General features: G+C 42.3%; 1 protein-coding gene across 1 annotated transcript in view; it reads left to right on the top strand.

Annotated features, from left to right (window-relative positions):
* LOC134661246 (serine/arginine repetitive matrix protein 2) overlaps positions 1 to 22,846 on the top strand; it is a 153,125-nt gene that overhangs the window by 47,864 nt on the left and 82,415 nt on the right. The window contains exons 2-3 of the mRNA XM_063517233.1: positions 10,650 to 10,793; positions 11,325 to 12,994. Coding sequence (XP_063373303.1) covers positions 10,650 to 10,793; positions 11,325 to 12,994 — 1,814 coding nt within the window. The remainder of the gene's footprint in view (positions 1 to 10,649; positions 10,794 to 11,324; positions 12,995 to 22,846) is intronic.

Raw genomic sequence — 22,846 nt, 5'->3', positions numbered from 1 at the left:
TACAGCTGGTACAGTCACCTGCAATAATATCTTACACAATGAACCTAAACCGAAACCTAAATGGTCGCGTACTGTGCGGTTTAAGAGGAATTTCCTCCCGCGTACGCTCCGGCTGTGGAATGAGCGGTGACCCTCCCTTTCGAGGTTTTCCCGAGGGTCTACCTACAGTATGGGGTTCTTCAAAAAAGGAGTGTACAGTTGTTTAAAAAGATCGGCAACGCTCATGTAACACCTCTGGAGTTGCAGGCGTCCATAGGCTACGGTGACTGCTTACCATTAGGCGGCCCGTATGATTGTTTGCCGCCGATGTGGTATTTAAAAAAAAACAATGAAGGCCGCAAAAATATCTGACACGATCTTGTTTGTAGAGCCATAAGAGCGTTTCACATATTTTTGCGGCCTTCGAAGTGTAACATATTATTGCAGGTGACTGTACTACTCATTATACTCATAGCTAATCTAATAATCATACATAACATTCTTTCTTACACATCTAAGCTTACTTTTATAGACGAGAAACTTAAACCTACTATCCAACCGAGCCCGGTTTTTTTGCCGTAACTGAAATCGAAACCGAAGTTTGCTTTTCCTCTGGTTTCGGCCGAACATAATTTTTATGCCGCAACCGAATCTTCCGGTCGGACACTTCCGAAAATACAGAGGGGCTACCGCGAACCACGTACGACGTGTTGCATCTCTGTCGCACTTGTAATTTCGTATGTAAGTGTGACAGGGAGGCAACACGTCGAACGTGGTTCGCGGTAGGCCTTCAGTTTCAGCGCGGTCGGAACCCTTCCCACGGAACCGCCGAAACACCACTCTTTAGTCTAGTTATACAGATATACTGTATAATTGTTTTCCATCGTATTTTCTCGGAAACGTTCGTGTTTGTGATGCTACTTTAGTCAACGTCAGTACTTTTTGTGACTGATCCGCTACTTTTGATGCTGACTGTACCATATAATAGAACAGTAGAATGATTTCCGTAGTACTATTATTTATTCTGTGCTATGTGTAAAAGCTCACATACACTGGTTCTGCGGTGCAGTTGCATGACTTGTATGAGTGGCGTGTCACGTGGAAATGAATGGAATTCACCTTGAAGCCATCAGGGCGCAATTGTTGTTGCTTGATTGGCTGAGTTAGACTGTCCATTCATATGTCTGTGGCTGACTCGTCTAAATGCTGATTTTTCATACAACCTTGTTTTGGGTGAATCCACTTTTTTAAAAGTAAATATGGTACTTTACCGCCCTAGTGCGTTAATTACCACAATACATGCCAATGTCGAAAATTTAAAGAGCCATATATGTACTGAAAAAAGTTTTACAATACACGAGCGAATAGGTAATTCGCAACTCGTGTCGATTTAAGACAATCCCTTCGGTCGTGTTTCAATTTATCGCCACTCGTTGCGAATTTCCTACTTTTCGCACTTGTATCTTAATGTAAGACTATTGTGTTATTATATCTGGTTGTCCAACTTGGACACTATTATTATTGTCCTTTGGACAGTCCAAAGGACGATACTAGCACAGTGTGTGACATGGTTCGTCCAATTCAACAAGTCGTATATCTTATTGAGCTTACGGTGGGGCTAGGTCAATTTGTATAAGATTTAATTGTTTTGATTTGATTTGGTGTTTTTATATTTTATACAAATGAAGGGTTGAAAAGGCGCAGGCGCTGGTGGCCTAGCGGTAAGAGCGTGCGACTTGCAATCCGGAGGTCGCGGGTTCGAACCCCGGCTTGTACCAATGAGTTTTTCGGAACGTATGTACGAAATATCATTTGATATTTACCAGACGCTTTTCGGTGAAGGAAAACATCGTGAGGAAACCGGACTAATCCCAATAGAATAGAATAGAATAGAATAGAAAGATGTTTATTTCCCTAGTTCGTATGTTACATTCTGTCCAACAGGGCGGTGGTGTATTCGGCCTGTGGGTGTGTCAGCTACTTATGTTTGCTGTCTAAAAGATCTGTATAAGTGTCAAGTAGTGTGTGCTGTATGCTTGTTAGTGTATGTACAAAGTAAATTTATATAGATTTAAAATGTTGTTTAATGTAGTCTTAATCTCTTAATCCTACTTACAGCTAATTATAATCTATGGGAACGTGGAGCGGTTGTTCGCTTGCTGAGCAGCCGACTCCTGTCTTTTTTTGGTACATAGCTTATTTCACCTAGTCTCGTGTTAGTTATAAGGGGGTTGTACTGTCCGTGTCCGATGTAGACGTCACGAGGGGTGTCAAGATCCTCGATGTGCATTTCGCGGAGTCGGCGAAGCATATCCTCGTTTAGGTCTTGTGCACGGAGGTGCCATGGATCCTCGTACTAATCCCAAAACGGGCCTAGTTTACCCTCTGGGTTGGAAAGTCAGATGGCAGTCGCTTTCGTAAAAACTAGTGCCCACGCCAATTACTGGGATTAGTTGCCAAGCGGACCCCAGGCTCCCATGAGCTGTGGCAAAATGACGGGACAATGCGAGGAAGGTGATGATGAAGGGTTGAAAACCTTGACCTGTAACCTAATGTTATTATTACATATTCATCTCCATTCATTAGGGTTCCGTACCCAAAGGGTAAAAACGGGACCCTATTACTAAGACTCCGCGCTGTCCATCTGTCCGTCCGTCACAAGGCTGTCTGTAACTCATAAACCGCGATAGCTAGACAGTTGAAATTTTCACAGAAGATGTATTTGTGTCGCAGCTATAACAACAAGTACTAAAAACAAAATAAAATAAATATGTATAAGTGGGGCTCCCATACAATAAACGTGATTTTTTGCCTTTTTTTGCGTAAGTGTACGGAACTCTTCGTGCGCGAGTCTGACTCGAACTTGGCCGGTTTTTTAATTTTCATTTTCACTTCTCTTACACCGTTCTAGAAGCACTCCCTACGCGACAACCGTATAGTACCTTACGGAGGCTGTATGGTTGGCTACCCCGCTTTAAGCTACCGTTACCTTTCACGGTCTGACAATTGCTTAAGGTTCCGTTTCGGAGCACTTACCTTATAAACTATTTTCGGCCAATTTCGTATCTATGATACTCGTAGCTTCTAAAGAGCTTATTTTTTCATCTAATTCGGTTTAGCGGTTTTAGCGATATACCAACCTTTTGAATTAATGAAGAAATTGAAAAATTCGAACCCGTGACCTTTCGGATCGCAGGCTCGATAGCTATAACCACCGCCATAAACGCGTAAAAAGTGACAAAAAAATATACATAATTTCATGATTTTTCGAATGATGTTAGCATACCCTATGCGTAACATTTTTATACGTGACAAACAGGTAGCGGTAGCACTAAGAAGTAAAAATATCTAAATATATGTGCCAATCTCAAACAAAAGGGTACTTGTAGTCGGTTGTCCATAAAGCACTATTTCGATATAGCTCCTATTTGAAATCAACCTTATCAACAACCGACAATGTAATACCTTTTAGTTGAAAGGTTTGGTTATTTTAAGTTATACCAATGAAGCTGCAATGACACGCTTGTAATAGAATAATCAACATTAAATTATTCAGTTCAACATTGCATGCAAATGCACCAACTTGGGACCAAAACAACATTTAAATGCATCTAATTAAATCAATAATGAAATTAAACGTGCATTGCCCCGCGCGGGCGAAACCCGTTCGTACCAACATGTTAAAAACGATTTAAGCGCCAACGAAACGGCTCATTTAGACGGCGCGAGAACTCGCATGCGAGTTTAATTACATTGCGTCATTTGATTGGTCGGCTGAATTGATGTCACCTCAATGGTCCGCAATGTAACTAAAATCGTATACGAGTCCGCGCGCCGTCTAATTGAGCCCTAGTCAGTCGGCCCGGTAGCCAAGGTGACGATCGCTTGCGCTTCGCGATCGAATCGCTTTGTGTCTCTCTATCAGTCTTCCATATTAGTGTGACAGTGACCGTTGCGTTTCGTTCGCTACGTAGCGTTAGCGATTGGCATGTTGCCTACGGGGTCCGGGGCCTGGCCGCCTGCTCAGAAAGAGAAGACTCGTGGAATGTATTGTTGGGCCCCATACATTCCACGACTCTTCTGTCTCAAAACTATAAAGACCAAAAATATACGTGACGTTTTCAACTAAAAGGTACCACATCGTCGGTTGTCGATAAGGTTGATTTCAATCTCAAATAGAAGCTATACGGAAATAGCGCCTTACTGACAACCGACAATAACTACCCTTTTGGTTGAAAATGGCACATATAATGAATGAGCTTAGCTTAGAGTGTATATGGGGCATTATCTATGAAATGGGACCTTATTATCGATGGCGCTTACGCCGCACAGCGTCGCGCGGCATTGTATTTATATCGGAGCATCGTTAATAATGGCGTAAGCGCCATCGACAATAAGGTCCCTTTTCGTAGATAACGTCACATATAAGATCTTTTTGGTATTAGTTAAGAGGCCTCGCGTTATATTAGAAGTTGCGAAGAATCTTGTTGAAGGCGGGGGCGAGACCGGCAAGAGGAACGCGCATTTAGGCGTTATACGGTCGACATCATACAGGTATATCGGAGCGGCCAAGGTGGTCACAAATATCTGAACACACCTATATTATCAAGGCGTTAGAGTGCGTGTTCAGATATTTATGAGCACCTCGGCTGCTTCAATATATAATTATTCTCAGAATACAGTTTAATATCAGGAGTATCAGGACTATAACCGCGAAAATCGAATTTCGCTAATTACGGGCAGTTTTATTTGTCACTCTAATTACGCCTTTATTGGAGTAAAAGAGATAGATCCCACAGTTTGCGAATTTCGGTTTTCGCGGTTGCCACTCAGGGTTCAGTCAGGGTTCAAAATTATAGCTCTACTATTTTTTTTATCTTAGACCATTTCGTAATAATTTTACTGAGATTATTAAACTTTTTTTATTCAAGTTTTAGACAAATCAGTGTCGACAGACATTAATTAGTGTTTCAAAATCGAAACCACTGGCCTCAGACGACTTACGTAACTTGAGCCCTTAACTCCCACGTAACATTTTGTACGAGGGCTCAACAAATACTGGTGGTTACTGTCACGGATAGCGACACGCGTAGACAAAAACGGTACTCGCGGTTTGACGAAATTGTTAATTGTACTTGCACGCAATGTTGAAAGACTCGAACAGTTGACAATATTACATTACCGGAACGGATAACGGAACGGAACGGAACGGAACGGAACAGAACGGAACGGAACGGAAAACCAGGAAATTGGAAGGGGACAAGATATATGGCCCGTTGCACGAACTTGCCGGGGAAGAGAGACCATCGTGCGGGTTTTTTACCTTTTATCTTAATTTCCTTTAGTATACTTTTGTTCGAAATTTTGCTGGTCAGATTTCTCAGTATACTAGCTATTTTATGCAAAAATTATACTACTATACATCTGGTGTCAAGTAGCGGTACTGATAGTTCCACTACTTGACGTTAGATGTCGACTACGAAATAACTCGCGTTTTGGTATATAAGAAAACTTCAGTAAAGAGTTAGCACTCTTTCTTTACTTATATTTCTCTATGGCCATACCCGCGAAAGCTAAAGACGCCGGTTCAAATCCGGCCTTGGGCACTCGAGGCACAGAATAACTAATAGTACTACCTCGAGGCCTTGGTCACTATCCCGCATGGATTTGGATGCGGTTTATAATAGATAGAGTGATCCAAGAGGAAGGTTTATGTATAATTTGTTAACACGTGCAAAGCCGGGACGGGTCGCTAGTATATATGAATGACATCTATTACAGTTTATAGAACAATATTTATTAATATTATAACGTTTTACGTTAAAGAAATAGCTTTAAAAGCATCTAAGCCTAGAAAGTCTCGAAAGTCGATAGCTAATCGAAACGATTTGATCCGAGTCCGAGGCAATCTTTAATCTCTACGATAAACATACCTGATAGTATATTTACTAGCTTTTATTTCGACTTTCTATTTGCTATTGCTTATTTAAACGTTTATGTGTTATATGGATTCCTTATATGGTTTAATATCTGGGAGACCGAGCTTTGCTCGGAAAATATATAAAAACTCAAAATTGCGCGGTATCCTAGAGATAAGACCAAGATAGGTCGATTTTTCCGAAAACCCGAAAACCCGAAAACCCCCATATAGTAAATTTATTCGAAATCGTTAGAGTCGTCTCGGAGTTTCCCGAAATATACCTATATAAATAAATAAATAAACAAGAATTGCTCGTTTAAAGGTATTAAATTACTTAGATAGATAACGATTGTACCTACATATCAAATCATCAAGGTCACAGTTTGAATATCTATGTCTGGTACTAGATTTCGTTACTAAAAAATATTATACATACCAAGAAAATAGAGCGATTGGGAGTTATTAGGGTTTGCAAGATCCGTCCATTTTTCGGATCCGGATATTTCGGATATTAAAATTTGACGGATCCGGATATCCGGATAATTCGGATAATAAGGATCTGTATAAAGAAAGGTGACGAAATTTACAACTTACATACAACGAACAGCTAGTAAAATGTAAAATGTTCATATTTTAGTTAATTATAATTATTATTATTTAAAACGATATAAATAAGTATAATAATATATTCAGTGTAGTCTTAATTAGGTATTCCTATTAATAATATTATGCATTTTTCTTTTAGGAGGCCGCGTAGTCGATTTGTAACCGAAAACGCCAAAAATGAAGTAATTAAAGCAAATTTATTTCTATATATCTGCTCAGAAGAATTTATTCTAAAGGTGCCTAAAAACACCGCTTTAACTTCGGCGTTTTTTCTTAAATTTACCATTATAAGCTCACAAAATAGAGAATGGAGAAAAAGTTACATTTATGTACTTTTATTATTTTATACCTGTGTGATCTGATATAATTATACTATTAAAAAACGTACTTACTTTACCTTGGTAAAATAGCTATACCTTCAGTCGTTAGATTGGGAAAAATGGCTTAGAAAAAGTATCTAACTCATTTATTCAGTCCCCATTACAACAATCTTCCATTATAGGTACATACCAATATACATATAAAACTTATATAAATCCAGTTAAATACTGCAAAATAATGTAAAATTACTACAAAAGTTTCGCGAAATTAAGAAATTTGGGCTACAGCTTCTTAATAACGAGAAAAAAATATCAATATTACTTACTCGGTTAGCAGCACATCAAGCACATGTTATTTATGTTAACAGAAGACTGGGAACCGACACGATAACACAAAAAAGTCACGATAACACAACAACATTTACTTTAAAACATACAAATAATTACCCTTATTCCAGTCAGGAGGCATGCAGGTAGCTAATTTTAAGACTGTTACTGTTACTACTGTTTAGTTTAAGCAATATTTGTATTTATTTTATGACGTTATCGCGTACCAATAACGCTACCAATGCAATATTTAACGGATCCGTGAGATCCGAAATATCCGGATCCTATGAGACGCTGGATCCGGATCTTAGATTTGACGGATATCCGGATATTTCGGATATCCGGATATCCGGATCTCAAACCCTAGGAGTTATGTAATATGTATGTATGTAAAACTTTTACTCGCTTTCTTGTAATGTAACATGTTACTTCTGTTCTGTGTTCTTACGACTACCAGACATAGATATATGTTGCTTGAATGTCAATGCCAAGTTTCATGTAATTTCAGCAAGTCTTTTTAAAATTAGAGATTCTTTCTAAGCGTAGATGAGAATCGTATGCAGATGAGAACCTCCTCCGTTTTTTTCGTCGGTTAAAAATAATGAAACGCTAAGATAAACGGGCTGATTTAGACGGCGCGCGAACTCGCATGCGATTTTAGTTACATTGCGGGCTGTTGGTTACGTCCAATTCAACGGACTGATCAAAAGCCGCAATGTAATGAAACTCGCATGCGAGTTCTCGCATCGTCTAAATGAGCCCTCTCGTAATACTTAATGTAAATCATAACGTTTCGTTTTCTGCTAACGATTGTCATCTTGGCTACCCTCAGTTTCCAAATTGAACACATTTAGTCTGAACTTGAGATTAAAACGTAAGAACGATACCCAGTTTAGGATACACAAAGATCAATCAACTATCTATTTCCTAATGCCATATAAACCGGATACCTAATTGCCTTAGCGTGTATACGACCATTAAAGTGGTCGCGGTAGTGACGGGCCCTCTGGGTTCAATGCCGGTATGTGCACGATTTGCTAAGGCCGTCTAAACTTGCATTCAGAGAATAATCAGCCATATTCGAACTTTAAGATACGTCAAATATTAGATATCGAAACGATATGGATTGGATATGTCAGTGTCAAAAGTGACCTTTCTTCTAACAAAAACGTCACTTTTGACACTTGTTTGACACTGACATATCTTGGTGATGTCTAATAGATATCTATAATACTTAGTTCAAAATCCGTATCGGGCCCAATTTCTAGTGCTGTTACTTACTGTAAGCTTGAGATAGTTGAGATGCCGAACTTAGGCCCAAGATACTTGATGTAAGTTTTGCTTACGTAAGTAGGGACAAGGTTAATTGTTAGAATGAGATAACTATATTCATCTCTCATTCTGTAGTATAGCTGTGTCCCTACTTACGTAAGTAAAACTTACAAGTGTATATTGGGCCTTATTTCCATGCCAAACATTGCCGAAACATTTACAGTGTTTTTTGCCATGCCATTTGCAAGAATATTTTACGTGTTTACGTAACTAAAGTCTGCTTTTTAAACTAATAGGTAGATATTTTATGGCTCCTCTACACGATGGGCCAGCGCCGGCCACTCCAAGGGACGCAGCCATACGGCAGAATGAGATAGCAATATCACCTGCTCCCTCTAACCATAGAGAAATATAGTAAGACAAGAGTGCTCACTCCATACATCAGTTCAGACTATTAATTTCAGTGCCTACATCTAGCATCGAGTAGCCGAACTATCAGTACTGCTACTTGACAATAGATGTAGCTCCTACCGGAAAGTCTTATCTCAACAGCATAAGACTTTCCGGTCGGTGCTACATCTATTGTCAAGTAGCAATACTGGTAGTTCCGCTATACTCGATGCTAGATGCTAATAGTCTTTTTGGTACTAAAACTGATGTATGGAGTGAGCACTCTATGTATTTTTTTCTCTATGCTCTAACGCATAAATGCGTCCCTTGGAGTGGCCGGCGCTGGCTCATCGTGTAGAGGAGCCATTATATCATGCGACAAGATTTTAAAGTTTGTCAATAAACAGTCTGGCGCCGTGCAGCGCCATCTATCCCCTATCTCAGCTATCTAAACTTCTTTTGCACCGTATTATTCTTTAGTCAATGGCGTAGTAAATCTCCGTCCGTACATTTTCCTTTCCCTTGACTTTACCTTCACTGATAATGATAACAGTGATAACGCAAGACCGTTATCTCGAGCTCTGCAATGCAAGGTCACGCTACAGCTGTACAGTCGCCATCAGATATATCGGAGCGGCCAAGGTGTTCACAATATCTGAACACGCGCTCTAACGCCTTGACAACAGAGGCGTGTTCAGATGTTTGCGAACACTTAAGCCGCTCCGATATACCTGATAGCGACTATACAAAGATCTTTCAAATTAAAGTTAATCGCGTCAAGATAATTTTGAACACCTCGCCCGCTTAGCAACTATTGCTGCTGACTGTACTACAGATGCGTAAACAATACCGACTTTTAGAAAAACATAACAGACTTATCGCTCACATTTTTTTTACTTCCTCTTATTTCTCTCAATAAAGTCGCGTCAAGATAATTTTGAACACCTCGCCCGCTTAGCTACTATTGCTGCTGACTGTACTACAGATGCGTAAACAATACCGACTTTTAGAAAAACATAAGTCTTATCGCTCACATTTATCTATACCTAAAGGTATCTTGACCCTGAGTTTTGTTGATGTTTTTGAGTGCTTAAATTCTGCAGTTGACTGCACCTAAGTTACTTTAGAATGCATCTTAGGTATTACAAAGACCAGTAATGAAAAGTTCCACTCGCACTTTTCTATGCCATAAAGGCTTGGTTACACCTCGGACACTGGCGGTCAAATGTATGAAACAAACGCGTTCCTTTCCTACGCACACAGCCTAAGCTCGTGTAGGTGAACGCGTACCATGCTTGTGTGAGTGAGATAAGACATTGTAGGGTAACTGTGAGTATCCATACTGTACGCTAGTACTCTTTATTATACTGTGGATTTAACCAAGAAATCGAAAACGTAATCAACATAAAACTTCGTAATGAGTAAAAAGTTGCAAAAGCTAAAGCACCAATGAAAGCTGGTTATGACTGTTATGAGACCTCTCACAGTTTTCGTTCACGACTCGACGGTGTAGTGCATCGTTGCGTCATCTAATGAAATAATAAGAGAAAGCACCATTGTGCGCCACGGCGCTCGCCATTTTATATGAAAATGAACCTCATTGTTCAGCGCTGCGAGTTATTATGTATGAACTATTGTACATCTATCTAATCTACCATATGTTAGCCTCTATTGTGTGTATTTTGTTTCTACGTAGCGAATTATATTGCAAGCGAATTAAATTATGCATAGTAATATTATAATTTCGTAAACATTTTAAACGTGATTTATTTAGTTTGTTTACATTAGCGCCATCTAACGGCGAGTAGCAGTACTAATGATTAAATTGTTCACAGGCGACAATGGCAGCAACCATGCACTGTACCTCGAAACAATAGTAGAAGAGACGAGCGATGACCTCCGTTCCGAGCGATCATCTGCAGCGACATGGCTTTCCGATTCGGATGCGGATTCAGTCATACACGTGCGGGGAAATGCTGGTAAGTGTTTTGTTTTTAACGCCATCTTGCGGGCGATAGCAGTGTCTTTTGAAAGCATGTTACCGAGAGTACCTTTTAGTTCTACGAAAGACAACAAGATGGCGCTACTAAATCCACATTGAAATGACAGATGCAATATTTTGACTTCACTGGATTCAAAAATAGCCACGCGTTTGTAAGCTCACCCATTTGCAGAAAATCTTGACAGTAATAAAACGGTATTGGGGAGACAAAGTATGAGACGTGGCTATAACTATTTGGCAACTGTCATGTGTTTCCCAATTCTGCATTAGTTGGATTGTTTCCAAAATCTCACAGACGCGCTCGCGTCATTGTCATTGCCGGTCTCTGGCCGTGGCGACGTGTTAGAAAACTGTTGCACAGTCAACTTACTTCGTGAAGTTTGTGAAGTGTTGTTTAGAAATTGTCGTGGACAGTAGCAAAGCACGACTTTGGCGGACTGTGAATCGCTCTTGCGTGCCCACTGCGCGCGATCAGTTGCGGTATTGTGTAAATGGTGTTTTGTTGTAGGGTCAGAGTGCGACAGCGAATCGGAGCGCGAGTGGGCTTGTCCGGCGAAGCGGCGGCGGCGCGAGCGCGCCTCCTCACCCACCAGCACCGGCTCGCTTTCCCGCTCGTCCAGTCTCGCCCAGTTCGAGTCCCTCGAACGTTCCTGCGCGGCGCCGGCGTCGCCCAGCCTGTCCCCGGACTCCTTAGAGTCTCCCGTCGCTTCACCGCCACCTGCCCACCTACCACCCGCGCCGCGACCGCATCTCTCCGCTGAGAACTTGAGTGAAGACAGCGGGTACAGCGAGCGCGCTCGGCGCCCGCCCCCGCTGCGTCGGCAGCCCGAAATAGCGCCGGGCGCTGCCGGGTCTGCACCCAACCTCGCCTCGCCCAGTGCAGAGCGTCGCCCAGCCCGTGCTGCGCGCGCCCTCTCCCTCCCCGCCGAGCTCGACGTGTGCGCCGAGCCGCGCCGGCACGCCACCGCGCACCGCGCGCGTTTCCGACAAACCTTCGAGGTCACCGAGAGCCTCACCGTCAGCGTGGCAGACCTCACCGCGCTAGACTACCGCGGCGGCCCGCGCCGTCCGCGCCTGCCTCCGCCGCCGCCGCCGCCGCGCGTACATCCTCAACCACCTCCCCCTGTCTACATAGCTCGACAACCCTCTCCTCCTGTGCGAGAACCCAGCGCCGCCAGTGATGATACCACGGAATCCGAGATCGCGTTCGCGCGCGAGATGGAAGCCACCGCACGAAGACTCGACGAGGCCGCGAAACGCGCGCTCGAAGATACGGGCAACTACGACCGGGAACTGTCCGTGCTGACTGCGAAGAGGTTGCGGGACTCGTGGGGTGCGTGGGACGACGTGTTGGATGAGTTGCGGCGGCGGATGGAGCCATCACCGCCGCGGTCGCCTTCGCCGCGCGCGCCGCCGTTCTCGTCGACGCCGCTGCGCTCCGGCGAACGGGTGCGCTCGACGCCTGAGCTGCGCGCGCGCGAAGCACCGCGAGAGACGCCCGAAGAATTACGCGCGTCGCTGCAGCTAGTGGCGCCGGCGCCGGCCGCGCCGCCCGCGCGTTCAATTTCCGCCGGTTCCAAAGGCGTAACGTTTTCGCCGGTGGTCGCAGAAGTCAGCTGGCACGAGGCGAGCGCCTCATCCACAAGCGAGAGCGTCTCGTCGACGAGCGCGAGCGACGACGCGGCGGACGCGGAGGTGATAGTGGTGGGGGACGAGGCGCCGCGCGCGCCGCACTCAGACCGCTGCGCTGCGATGACGGACGCGGGCGCGCGCGCTCCGCGCAGCCGCATAGCGGGCTTCTTGTCCCGCTTTGCGAACTTCCGTTTCTCGGGACGCAAGGAGAAGAAGGCTCGCGCAGGCGCGAACGGGCGGGGTGCTCCGAGCCCGGCAGACGCGGGGCAGGGACCGCGCGCGGCGGCCGGGCCGCAATATGTCCGTATCCCGTTGAAGGAGGAGGTGTCGCGCGCGGCGGGACCCCCGGCGGGCGGCGTGGCGCACAAGCCTCCTCGGGCGCGCCCGCCGCCCGCTCCAGGAGTGCTGGAGACGGACGTGGACACGCAGCGCACGGTGCTGCACGCGCGCTCGCTGCTGGCGCTGGCCCCGCCCGACCAGCGCGCGCCGCGCCCTCACAAGTCCATGGAATTCCTCCTCGACAAGGAGAGTGCGCAGACCATACAGGTGAGCTATACGAACTAATCTAATAATGTTAATTCTAACCTGTCTAGTTATGGCCGGTGCCGCAATGTTTACAAACAGCGCGATCGATCGCCGCCCCCCGCGCCGTCGTTTCGCGCAATTTTCAATAAGGCCGGGGAAAGCGCATACACGCGCGGTGTCACGTCGAAACGCGGTTCATGGCTAGCACTGATCAATTACGACACGACTGCCGAAAACTTTCTTTTCCTATTTACCCAGTATCGAATTTAAAGTGAAATTTTACTCAATTATGGTGTTTACATAAACACCAACCTTATCTAAATATGTAACTATATACAGCTGCATTTGGCCTAAACACGAATGTAGAACAGTACCCGAGTTCGTAACCCGCCCCGACTCCCGAGATAACGATGTTCCTAGGACCTAAATAAGTGCCTTCCTACTACTGTAGCTAGATGCAAATTATACTTCATGTTTAATACATAACGAGGTGCTTTACCAACATTAAACCAGTTAAAAACTGATCAAACACCTGAAACACCACACACAGTTACCGCATCATTCTTAATAAAAACCGGCGGAGAGCATATCGAGCCGTTTAATATAGGGTTTCGTAGTCCATACTCCATATTATGCATAAGAAAATAGACTTGTCAGACTGTAAAAATACCTAACTTATTGACATGTAGGTACGACCCTCGCATCATATACAGTTATGTAAGTCTATTTTGTAGGTAGATATTTTCCTACAAACTGTCACGTTAGTCATTTAGCTTATTTATTTGTAATGTTTTCCTTTTAACATCATTAAATATTATAACACTATTGTACAATGTATGTATCAAAACACTGATATTTTATAATGTTATTAGCTCATACAAGTACGCTAACTATCCACTCAAAAGTACGCTAAATCGACGACACCATACAGTTTCAAAAAATTTCAGATGTTTCTACTCACCCAATGTAAGTATTAATTGTGCAAATAGTACATATTAGATCTGACTTAAAAAAAATACCGTTCAGTTTAAAATAACTACAAAAAAACTACGTGTTTCGAATTCAGAAAAACAACACGTCCAACATTCCCCTACACAAAAGGGTCCATTTGCGAAGGGTAGTCTAAATACGTACCGGGGGACATGTAAAAAGTACGTCTACCCTGTACCCTGTCACACGAGGGATCGAAACACGTGTCCCGTTTAAAATGTTTAAATCTTCAATGAAAGATGCCCGAGTACCTATTGTTAAATTGTTGAACGGTCACCGAGTTTCGGCGTAATTTTTCGGGTCTCATTTCTTCCAAAGATGACATGAAGGGTAAGTCCATATTTAATATTGGTCAAGAGTTTCTAAGGCGTAATATGTAGATCTAAAACAAGTCCCGTCAGTAGCTGAGATGACGCTCGGGCTCCTGTTTTTCTTTAGCGCAAAACTATAAAAAAAGATTTATATTTTCCCTTCGTGTATTTAAAGATACATATTAAAACTTGATAGTTTCGCTACTTTTGTACCTAGGTACATGTAATTAAGGGCTTGATACTCAATTCACGTTTAATCCCTAACTAATATATGTATTATACTGTCTGCTAGTTACCTCTTCACGCTTAAACCGCTGAACCGATTTAGATGAAATTTGGTATGGAGATATTTTGAGGAAAAAGGACATAGGATAGGTTTTATAACAATCATCAACATCCCACGCAGACGGAGTCATAGCAGAAGTACTTATAAATAGACAGCGTATTTTGCCTTATATGCTTGTTCGGTGGATATAGTATATATATAGGTACTCGTAAGGTATATTTATATCTGAGCCGCCCACCGCCTATATAGGTCGATTGATTGCGGGTCGATGAACTTACCCAATTGCGAAAGGTTAGCGCGTAAATAGTGTGCTATTATGGAATAGCTTAGGTACCTTTTTCAGGTATATAAGGACAACCTTTCGTTCGACAATGTCCGAAATACTGGACAACCTATGACCCTCTTTTTGCATTTCTATCCTAACCAGAATAATTTAAATACTTATCTTAAAATCATTCAACTATAGTCCAAAATCACCCAACTAGGGTCTAAAACTGACTCTTATATCTTCGTTTAGGTGTAATTATTTGGACTAATCAGTTCTGGGACAAGACATTTTCATAAATGGGAGAAAAACCAAGACAAAACTACTTACTCATACTTTATTGGGATTGTGGACCATAGTTGCAGTATTGGACTATAGTTGGGAGGTTTTATTATACATATGTACTACTATTGAGCACCGAAAAGATATGCCTGTTTTCTGTCAGATTAAGGGTTAAAGTATCTGCTATCTAAGGGCATTAGATGTAGTCGGTAGGGTTGATAAAAGGCATGTGTCACTCGGATCGCGCTCCGCATTCCAAAAATGAGAATTACGAGTATCGCGGACTTATAAACTGTAGTCTGTACAGTTAGCTCGGCGATATTTTAAAGTCATTGACAAAGGATGTATAGCGAATTGATTACAAACGTGCGAGTTATCAGCACCACTCGGGAATGCGGGGATCCCTGCTGAGCCTGTCATTGTTTTAGGATGAGTCAGGCCATGCCGGGTGCACTAATTACAATTAACCATATAAATGATATACGACACTTCACAGACTAAACAGGCACCTCGTTATGAAGCGTTTACGAAGAGCGAGGTCACCACATAGGACATAGGTAAATTATAGTACGAGTATAATAAGTAACTATACTTACGCTCTTTAAGTAAACGCGGGATTAAAAACCGACAAAACTCGGGGAAGCAAACGTGAAATCATACTACAATTTAGGTATTTGATTGCCTGTCAAATATCAGAAGGGCGACGAAAATCGGAATGTCGAGTGCCGTTGGAAGTATTACAAAAATCCTTTACCATCGTATTTTCACGGAAACGTTCGTATTTGTCATGCTACTTCTGTCAGCCTCAGTACTTTTTGTACTGAGACTGACTGAAATAGAATAACACGTTCGTAGGGTTCTTTAGGATTCTGTGGCATGGTATCACCGCATCTCAGAGGCCAATCCAACGAAAGCAAACCCAGACAGACAACAGTGCGAACAATAGACGGCATTCAGTCCGTTATCAGGTTATCCCGTTTCTAAAGAATACGAGGAATTTCTCATCTCTGAAGGCCTACCGCGAACCACGTTCGACGTGTTGCCTCTCTGTCGCACTTGTAAATTCGTACGTCGTACGTAAGTTTGACAGGGAGGCATCACTTCGAACGTGGTTCGCGGTAGGCCCTCTGGTTCCTAAAACATTTCAATCCGCCTGTTGTGGTCTGTGTTGATAACGAAGTTAGTTTTTATTTTCTTTTTATTTTGCGTTATTTGACATTTAGAGACTGTATACATCTCTAATAAAGTATCTCATATTTTATTGAGACCATATTTTAAATTTTACTTTGTAATTTGTGGTTATTTTAGTTATTGTAAAAAGTAAAAGTGCCCCTGTGGCCTATTTGCTGAATAAATGTTTGATGTTAGTGTTGATGTTCAAAAACGTAATTGGTGTGTTGTTGTGTTTGTTTGTAGAAACATGATTTATTGTCGCAAGCGAACCAGAAGGTTCGGTTTGCTCTAGTTTTGGCCGACACCGACCCTCGGCCGAAACATTATTTTTATGCTGAAACTTTCCGAAATTGGAACCAGAACATGGCTAGCTAAGTCACGAGCGCATTTTAGTATATTGTACTTACAGTCAGCAGTATACGTTGCTAAGCGGACCAGCTCTAGTAGCACGGTCACATTTTTATCATTTATCACCATGCCTGTCACGTTCTAACAAGTATGTAAGTGCGAAAGTGACGGGCTTAGTGATAGTGGATAAAAAATGGAACCGTGCTGAGCCCGCAGGTGTTCAAAATAATGTTGACGCGACTTTATTCTTAAGAGCGAGAACTTTGAACACCTCGCCCGCTTAGAAACTTCTGCTGCTGACTGTACCATATCGCCTAACATCGGGCCCCGTGCCCCGCGTACCCAACGTATCTAATCAAAAACCTATTAACTAACAAATGACCGTACTATCTGGCTTACAGCATCAAAAGTATCTATACACACATCGCCCTATTACTATGCAGTAAGGTTCAATTTTGTACACGTATATTTGACTTCGACGCTGGAACCAGGACAATGGAAGCGTAGGCTGTGCGACGTATTACAAAAATGGCTTTTCTTTTTGGAATTTATAGGATAATATGACCTTTTGGAATTGGGAGGGTGATATAGAAATCGTTTAGTAGGGTATTGTTTAGTAATCGGTGATTAGTACAGAAATATCTGCTTTGGGTCATGTTTGTGTTAAAGAAAATACGGTTTTATATGGAAATTCGTACGCGAATCTGTTTTCGTTATCATGGCAATTTGAATCTTGAAGTTAACATCGTAAAGTTTGATTCTGCATGATTTATAATTGGAAGAATTCAATTGTATTGAAATTTAAAATATTTGGGTGGTGATTGAAGTGAAATATTGTGTTTTTTTATTCGACAAATGGTAATTTCACACTTCAACAATTTACAGGTAAGTAAACTACATATAGGTACTTTTCATCACACTTGCTCGTAAAAGGTATTTTTACACATAGGGCTGTAATCTGTAATGTATTTTTTATCACACTTGCTAGGCGATGCGGTCCGTAAACCCTAAATTTCTACCTAGGGCTGTAATGTACGTCTGAAATTAGGCAGAAGTTGTATTTTTTCCTTTTCTTTCCTCACAAGTGTGATGAAAAGCATTGTGTGTGCCACGGGCGGTACAGGAATTACGAACTCGTGTTAATTACGCCCTCGCTTTCGGCTTCGGGCTTCGATTCCCAATCGTTCGTTAATTACCGCCGTTAATACACAATTTACTAATTACGTATGCACATAATTAACATAAACATCCTTCTTGTAATAATATCTAAACAATTGGTAAATACATAAACTTGTTTGTCATTGATTCACATAGCTTGAGGAAAACGACGCTATGACTTACTTAAAACAATTGAAAACCTCTTGTGGTCGTGGACTATTCATAACGATTTAATGCGAATGGATATCGACTCTAAACTGTGAGTGGTAAAGTTGAGATTAGAACTGCAAATTGATGATCATTGTGGGTGACGCTTTCAAGTATTTTCGTCATTACATCGAGTTAGAAGCAATTAACATCAGTTTCTATTGATTTTATTAATTACGTAAAAATAATATAGACATACCGTCGCCATAAACCAACTGTTTTCAGTTAAAACAATTTAAACAATTAATAACCTATTTTACGCCGATATAAATTACCTTGATTTAATGTACATTCAGTAAAACCATTAGCTTATATTAGTGCACTGCACAGCTTTGGTTAGCAGCAAGATGACAATCGTACATCGACAAACGCCAAACGAAAAGATCTTAATCTAAAAGGGATAACGGCGATCTGCCTCCACTCTGTCCGCCCCATGTTAGTCAACCCAAGTAGGCCCTTTCGGCTGCCCGATCTTCACCCATCCTTTCGAGGTTGCCAAGCCAACGGAGACGATGCGCTTTGGTTTCACCTATTATGTTCGGCTCGGCTATTAGCTGTTCTATTTCGGCATTCGTTCGGATCCTCCAACTGCCATCGTCTCTTATGACGGGTCCCAGAATCTTCCTTAACACCTTACGTTCTGATCTTTGTGAGATTGGCGTCGGCGAAAGCTGGCGTGATACCGCTCTGGACCGAGCAAAGTGGCGTGCTCTTGTGTTGGAGGCCAAAAAAGGGATAACTGTTAGTGACATGTGTCCGATAAATGTCAGTTGGACTGTTTCCTGAACTAAGATATACAGACAGCTTCGTCCATAATACAGTCGCCATCAGATATATCGGACCGGCGAAGGTATTCACATTCAAATATCTGAGCACGAACTCTAACGCCCTGACAATAGAGGCGTGTTCAGATATTTGTGAGCGCCTTAGCCGCTCCAATATATCTGATGGCTGCTGCACCTATATTCAGTCGCTGCGCGAAGTATAGTCCTAGCGTTCCCACGATAGCATGTGATGTCAATTGACTATGTAATCAAGGTACGTTGGTCGCTTATGTAATCTTGTCTCACTGACTCACAAGAACCTAGCCGTACGTGTGTACATGTGTATGTACTGTAATGTATGACGTGCTAAATGTAATGTATATTACATGGTCAATAAATTATCTTATCTTATCATATATAGGGGTCTCTACGTCTGCTATTTATTACAATTTCTAGTCACGAAAAATAATACCTGACCGGCTAGCATTACATACATACATACATATATAACTACTATTGTATGGCGGCGGCCGGGTTTGTATATCAACTCAGCGTTTCGGTAATAGAAAATATTGTTAGAAAACCGGCCATATATATTTTTTTATTTATTCAGAAACAAACAGTCATACATGGTTTTTAACATATTTTAAAGACAATAAGAATAGACCTATAGTTTCATAACAATCATAACAAAAAACATATAGGTAAATAGGTCCGTGGCTATTACTTAATTACATAGAAAGACTATAAAGCCTAGTTTCTCCTTTGCTGTCTAAAATATGCTTTAGTAAAATGATTACTTCTCTCTTTCCGTCAATTCATGCCAGTTTATGCAGCTATAAATGTTGTATGGATCGCTTAGAAAATTGTGACAGATATATGCGATTACTTAGCTATAATATTCACCGTATTTCACCTGAATTACAACTGTACTGCTATAATAATCCAGTACGGATATAGGTCGTTTTTGTCTACGTGATAGCGTGATAAAACGGTGTCCGTCACTTTCTATCCCTTGGAGTTAAAAAGTGACAGTTACTTTATCATGTGGATAAAGCGATGCATAATACGCCTGTATAGGGTTTCCAATCCGGATCCGGAATGTGTGACATTATCCGGATCTGGATCTTCCTATACAATTCGGATCCGTCGAGCAAACCCTACGCCTTCAGCTTGGGGTTGCTCTGCTAGAAAGCGATCGATTGTTAGATTGTCACTAATCCATCCGCAATACTAACGAAACTATTTAACCATTTACCAGGCTGACATTACTAAAATGACAATCGATGCTATTAAGTACCTATGTTATTGAATGTACTGATTATGGTTTCGTAAAAATTGTTTAGTTATAGTTATACCTACTAGAATAAGTGTTTATATTTGCATGTCTTTACTGACAAAACATGTGAAACTTAATGCCTCTGTTGTAAATACCATTGTACTGACCAGGTTTTAAGCAAATTTTCTGATTTCTGATGGTCAGTCTTACTCATCGAAAATAGAACACATGTTTGAAGTGCCGTATGTGGGAAATATATATCCCTTAACCAGGGAAAGGGTTAAAACCAGCCCAGCGTCTAGTCGTGTGCGAGCCAGCCGTCCACGGTGTGACTCCCATCGCTACATAGTATAAAACAAAGTAGCTTCCCGCTGTCTGTCTGTCCCTATGTATCTTTAAAACTACGCAACGGATTTTGATTCGTTTTATAATAGATGGAGTGATTCAAGAGGAAGGTTTATGTATAATTTGTTAACCCGTGCGAAGCCGGGGCAGGTCGCTATAGTACAAAATAAGTAAGTAAACAGCAAGTTACACAACTATATCGAAAGGCCAATGATTTTGGCCAAGGGCGGGTTGAGAAATCTGTCCGCTTAGAACGAATGAACCGATATGGTTATTGTTAGCTGCAAAATTATTTTTATTAGCTTTTTGATAGACAATCAAGAAATAATAATAAGAAAAAAAAACCGGCCAACTGCGAGTCGGAATCGCGCACGAAAGGTTGCGTACCATTACGCAGAAAACGGCAAAAAAAACACGTTTGACTTTGTTGTATGGGAGCCCCACTTAAATATTTATTTTATTTAGTGACGGAAGCTCAGAAGTCCAAACTCGGGGTTTGCCAGAGAGCTATGGAGCGCAGCATATTAGGTGTAAAATTAAGGGATCGAGTCCGAAACACCACGCTGCGCTCTAAGACTCGAATAATGGACGTAGCTCGGAAAGCGACTAAGTTAAAATGGGACTGGGCTGGTCATGTCTGCCGAATGCCGGACGATTTGTGGGCCAAGTTAACCACAGAGTGGGAGGCCCACGAGTCTAACCGGGGAGCCGGCAGGCCTCGTCGGCGATGGCGGGATAACTTGGACTCCTTCTTGAGAGGCTGGCCAGATATTGCACGAAATAGAGACGAGTGGAGGAAGAGGGGGGAGGCCTTTGCCCAGCAGTGGGACACAGTGGGCTCTGAATAATAATAATAATTAGTTTTTTTATAATTTGTTGTTATAGCGGCAACAGAAATACATCATCTGTGAAAAATTCAACTGTCTAGCTATCACGGTTCATGAGTTACAGCCTGGTGACAGACAGACGGACACCGGAGTCTTAGTAATAGGGCCCCGTTTATAACCTTTGGGTACGGAACCCTAAAAACGATTACCTAACGCTGCAAGCGACACGACAGTGACAAATTGGCAATCAATTTCAAGAAGAGTGTCCCTCGGGATGTGGACGACTTTTGTCGACATTCGGCACGTCGCCGCGTCGAGTTTCAGTGTGGCCCACCCTTTACTCACCCAGCTAAACATTACTCATCGGACCGGTCTGTGTAAACCGGCCTTGCGTTTTGCATACACTTGACACAGTTCACCTATGCGTAGGCTAGTGCACACAATCCTAACTTTGTACTTTGTCTGCTGACAGTAGGCGACTTGAACTCTCAGCAGGCTTAGCACAAGTATTCTGTGACAACTAACCTTCCCTTTCGAATAAATACAGTTAGACGAAGACGGGTAGCATATTTCGCACGTGATAAGGCCACAGGTGAACTGACGCATATTAACAAAACATCTATTAGGTATCATATCACAAGACGTTAAAAGTGCTTGTTCAGATATTTTAAGGGTTTGTTCCTGGTTCGTCGTATTCCTGTTTCGTCGTATTCCTGATTCGTCGTATTCTTGTTTCGTGGGAATTATATACATATAATTAAATATGTCGTGCAGTAAACCAGTATTTACTACCTAAATATGAAGATTTAATGTAACCACCAGTGATCGTACTTTTTCTAGCATTTTTAGCACATTTCGACGAATCAGGAATCCGACGAAACAGGAATACGACCAAACAGGAATACGACGAACCAGGAACAAACCTTTTTAAGCAGCTTGGCTACGCATTAGGTCGACTGTACTTTAGTATTAGCTTCCCGCTACTTCGTATGCGCTCAATGATAATGATATATATAAAAACTACCATATGTCCTTCCCCAGGCCTCAAACTATCTCCATACGGAATTTCATCTATCAGTTTTGCGGTTTAAGCGTGAAGAGGTTAGGTAACTGGCAGCCAGTTACTTTTGCATTGTCCAGCGACTAATCCTCGCCTATCGCCGCTTCCTTCCAACCACTTGATTCGTTAGTCCGCCTATTGTCAGCCTTCCGCCTACGTTTAATCACCGCGTCTGTCATCCCAATTCACACGCCATTTTGCGACCGCCACCGGCCATGTTGAAATTATCATTAGAATCGTAATCTCTGCACAATGTGCGCATGCGGTGACTCATGACGTAGACAAGGTCACCGGTTTTATTTTTGTTTATTTACAAAAACCGAACCTTCAAATCAAGGGTGAACAGGCACCTTCTGGGCAGGCTCGCTCCATTGTAGGCCACGTCTTCGCCTCGGCTAGTCTGTGACCATGAGTAACCCATTTAGAATTAAAAAAAAATTATGAGCTCAATTTCCCACTGCTGGGCAAAGGTCTCTTATTCTTGCACGTATCCATATCCTGGCGAGTCTCCCACCAGTCTTTGTCAAAGGGGCCTAGTGTCAAGCTCGTCCTGCCATATCCAACAAGTTTCCTACACG

This window comes from Cydia amplana, chromosome Z (assembly GCF_948474715.1).
Source record: "Cydia amplana chromosome Z, ilCydAmpl1.1, whole genome shotgun sequence".
NCBI lineage: Eukaryota > Metazoa > Arthropoda > Insecta > Lepidoptera > Tortricidae > Cydia > Cydia amplana.
This window is presented reverse-complemented; position numbering and strand designations above follow the sequence as displayed.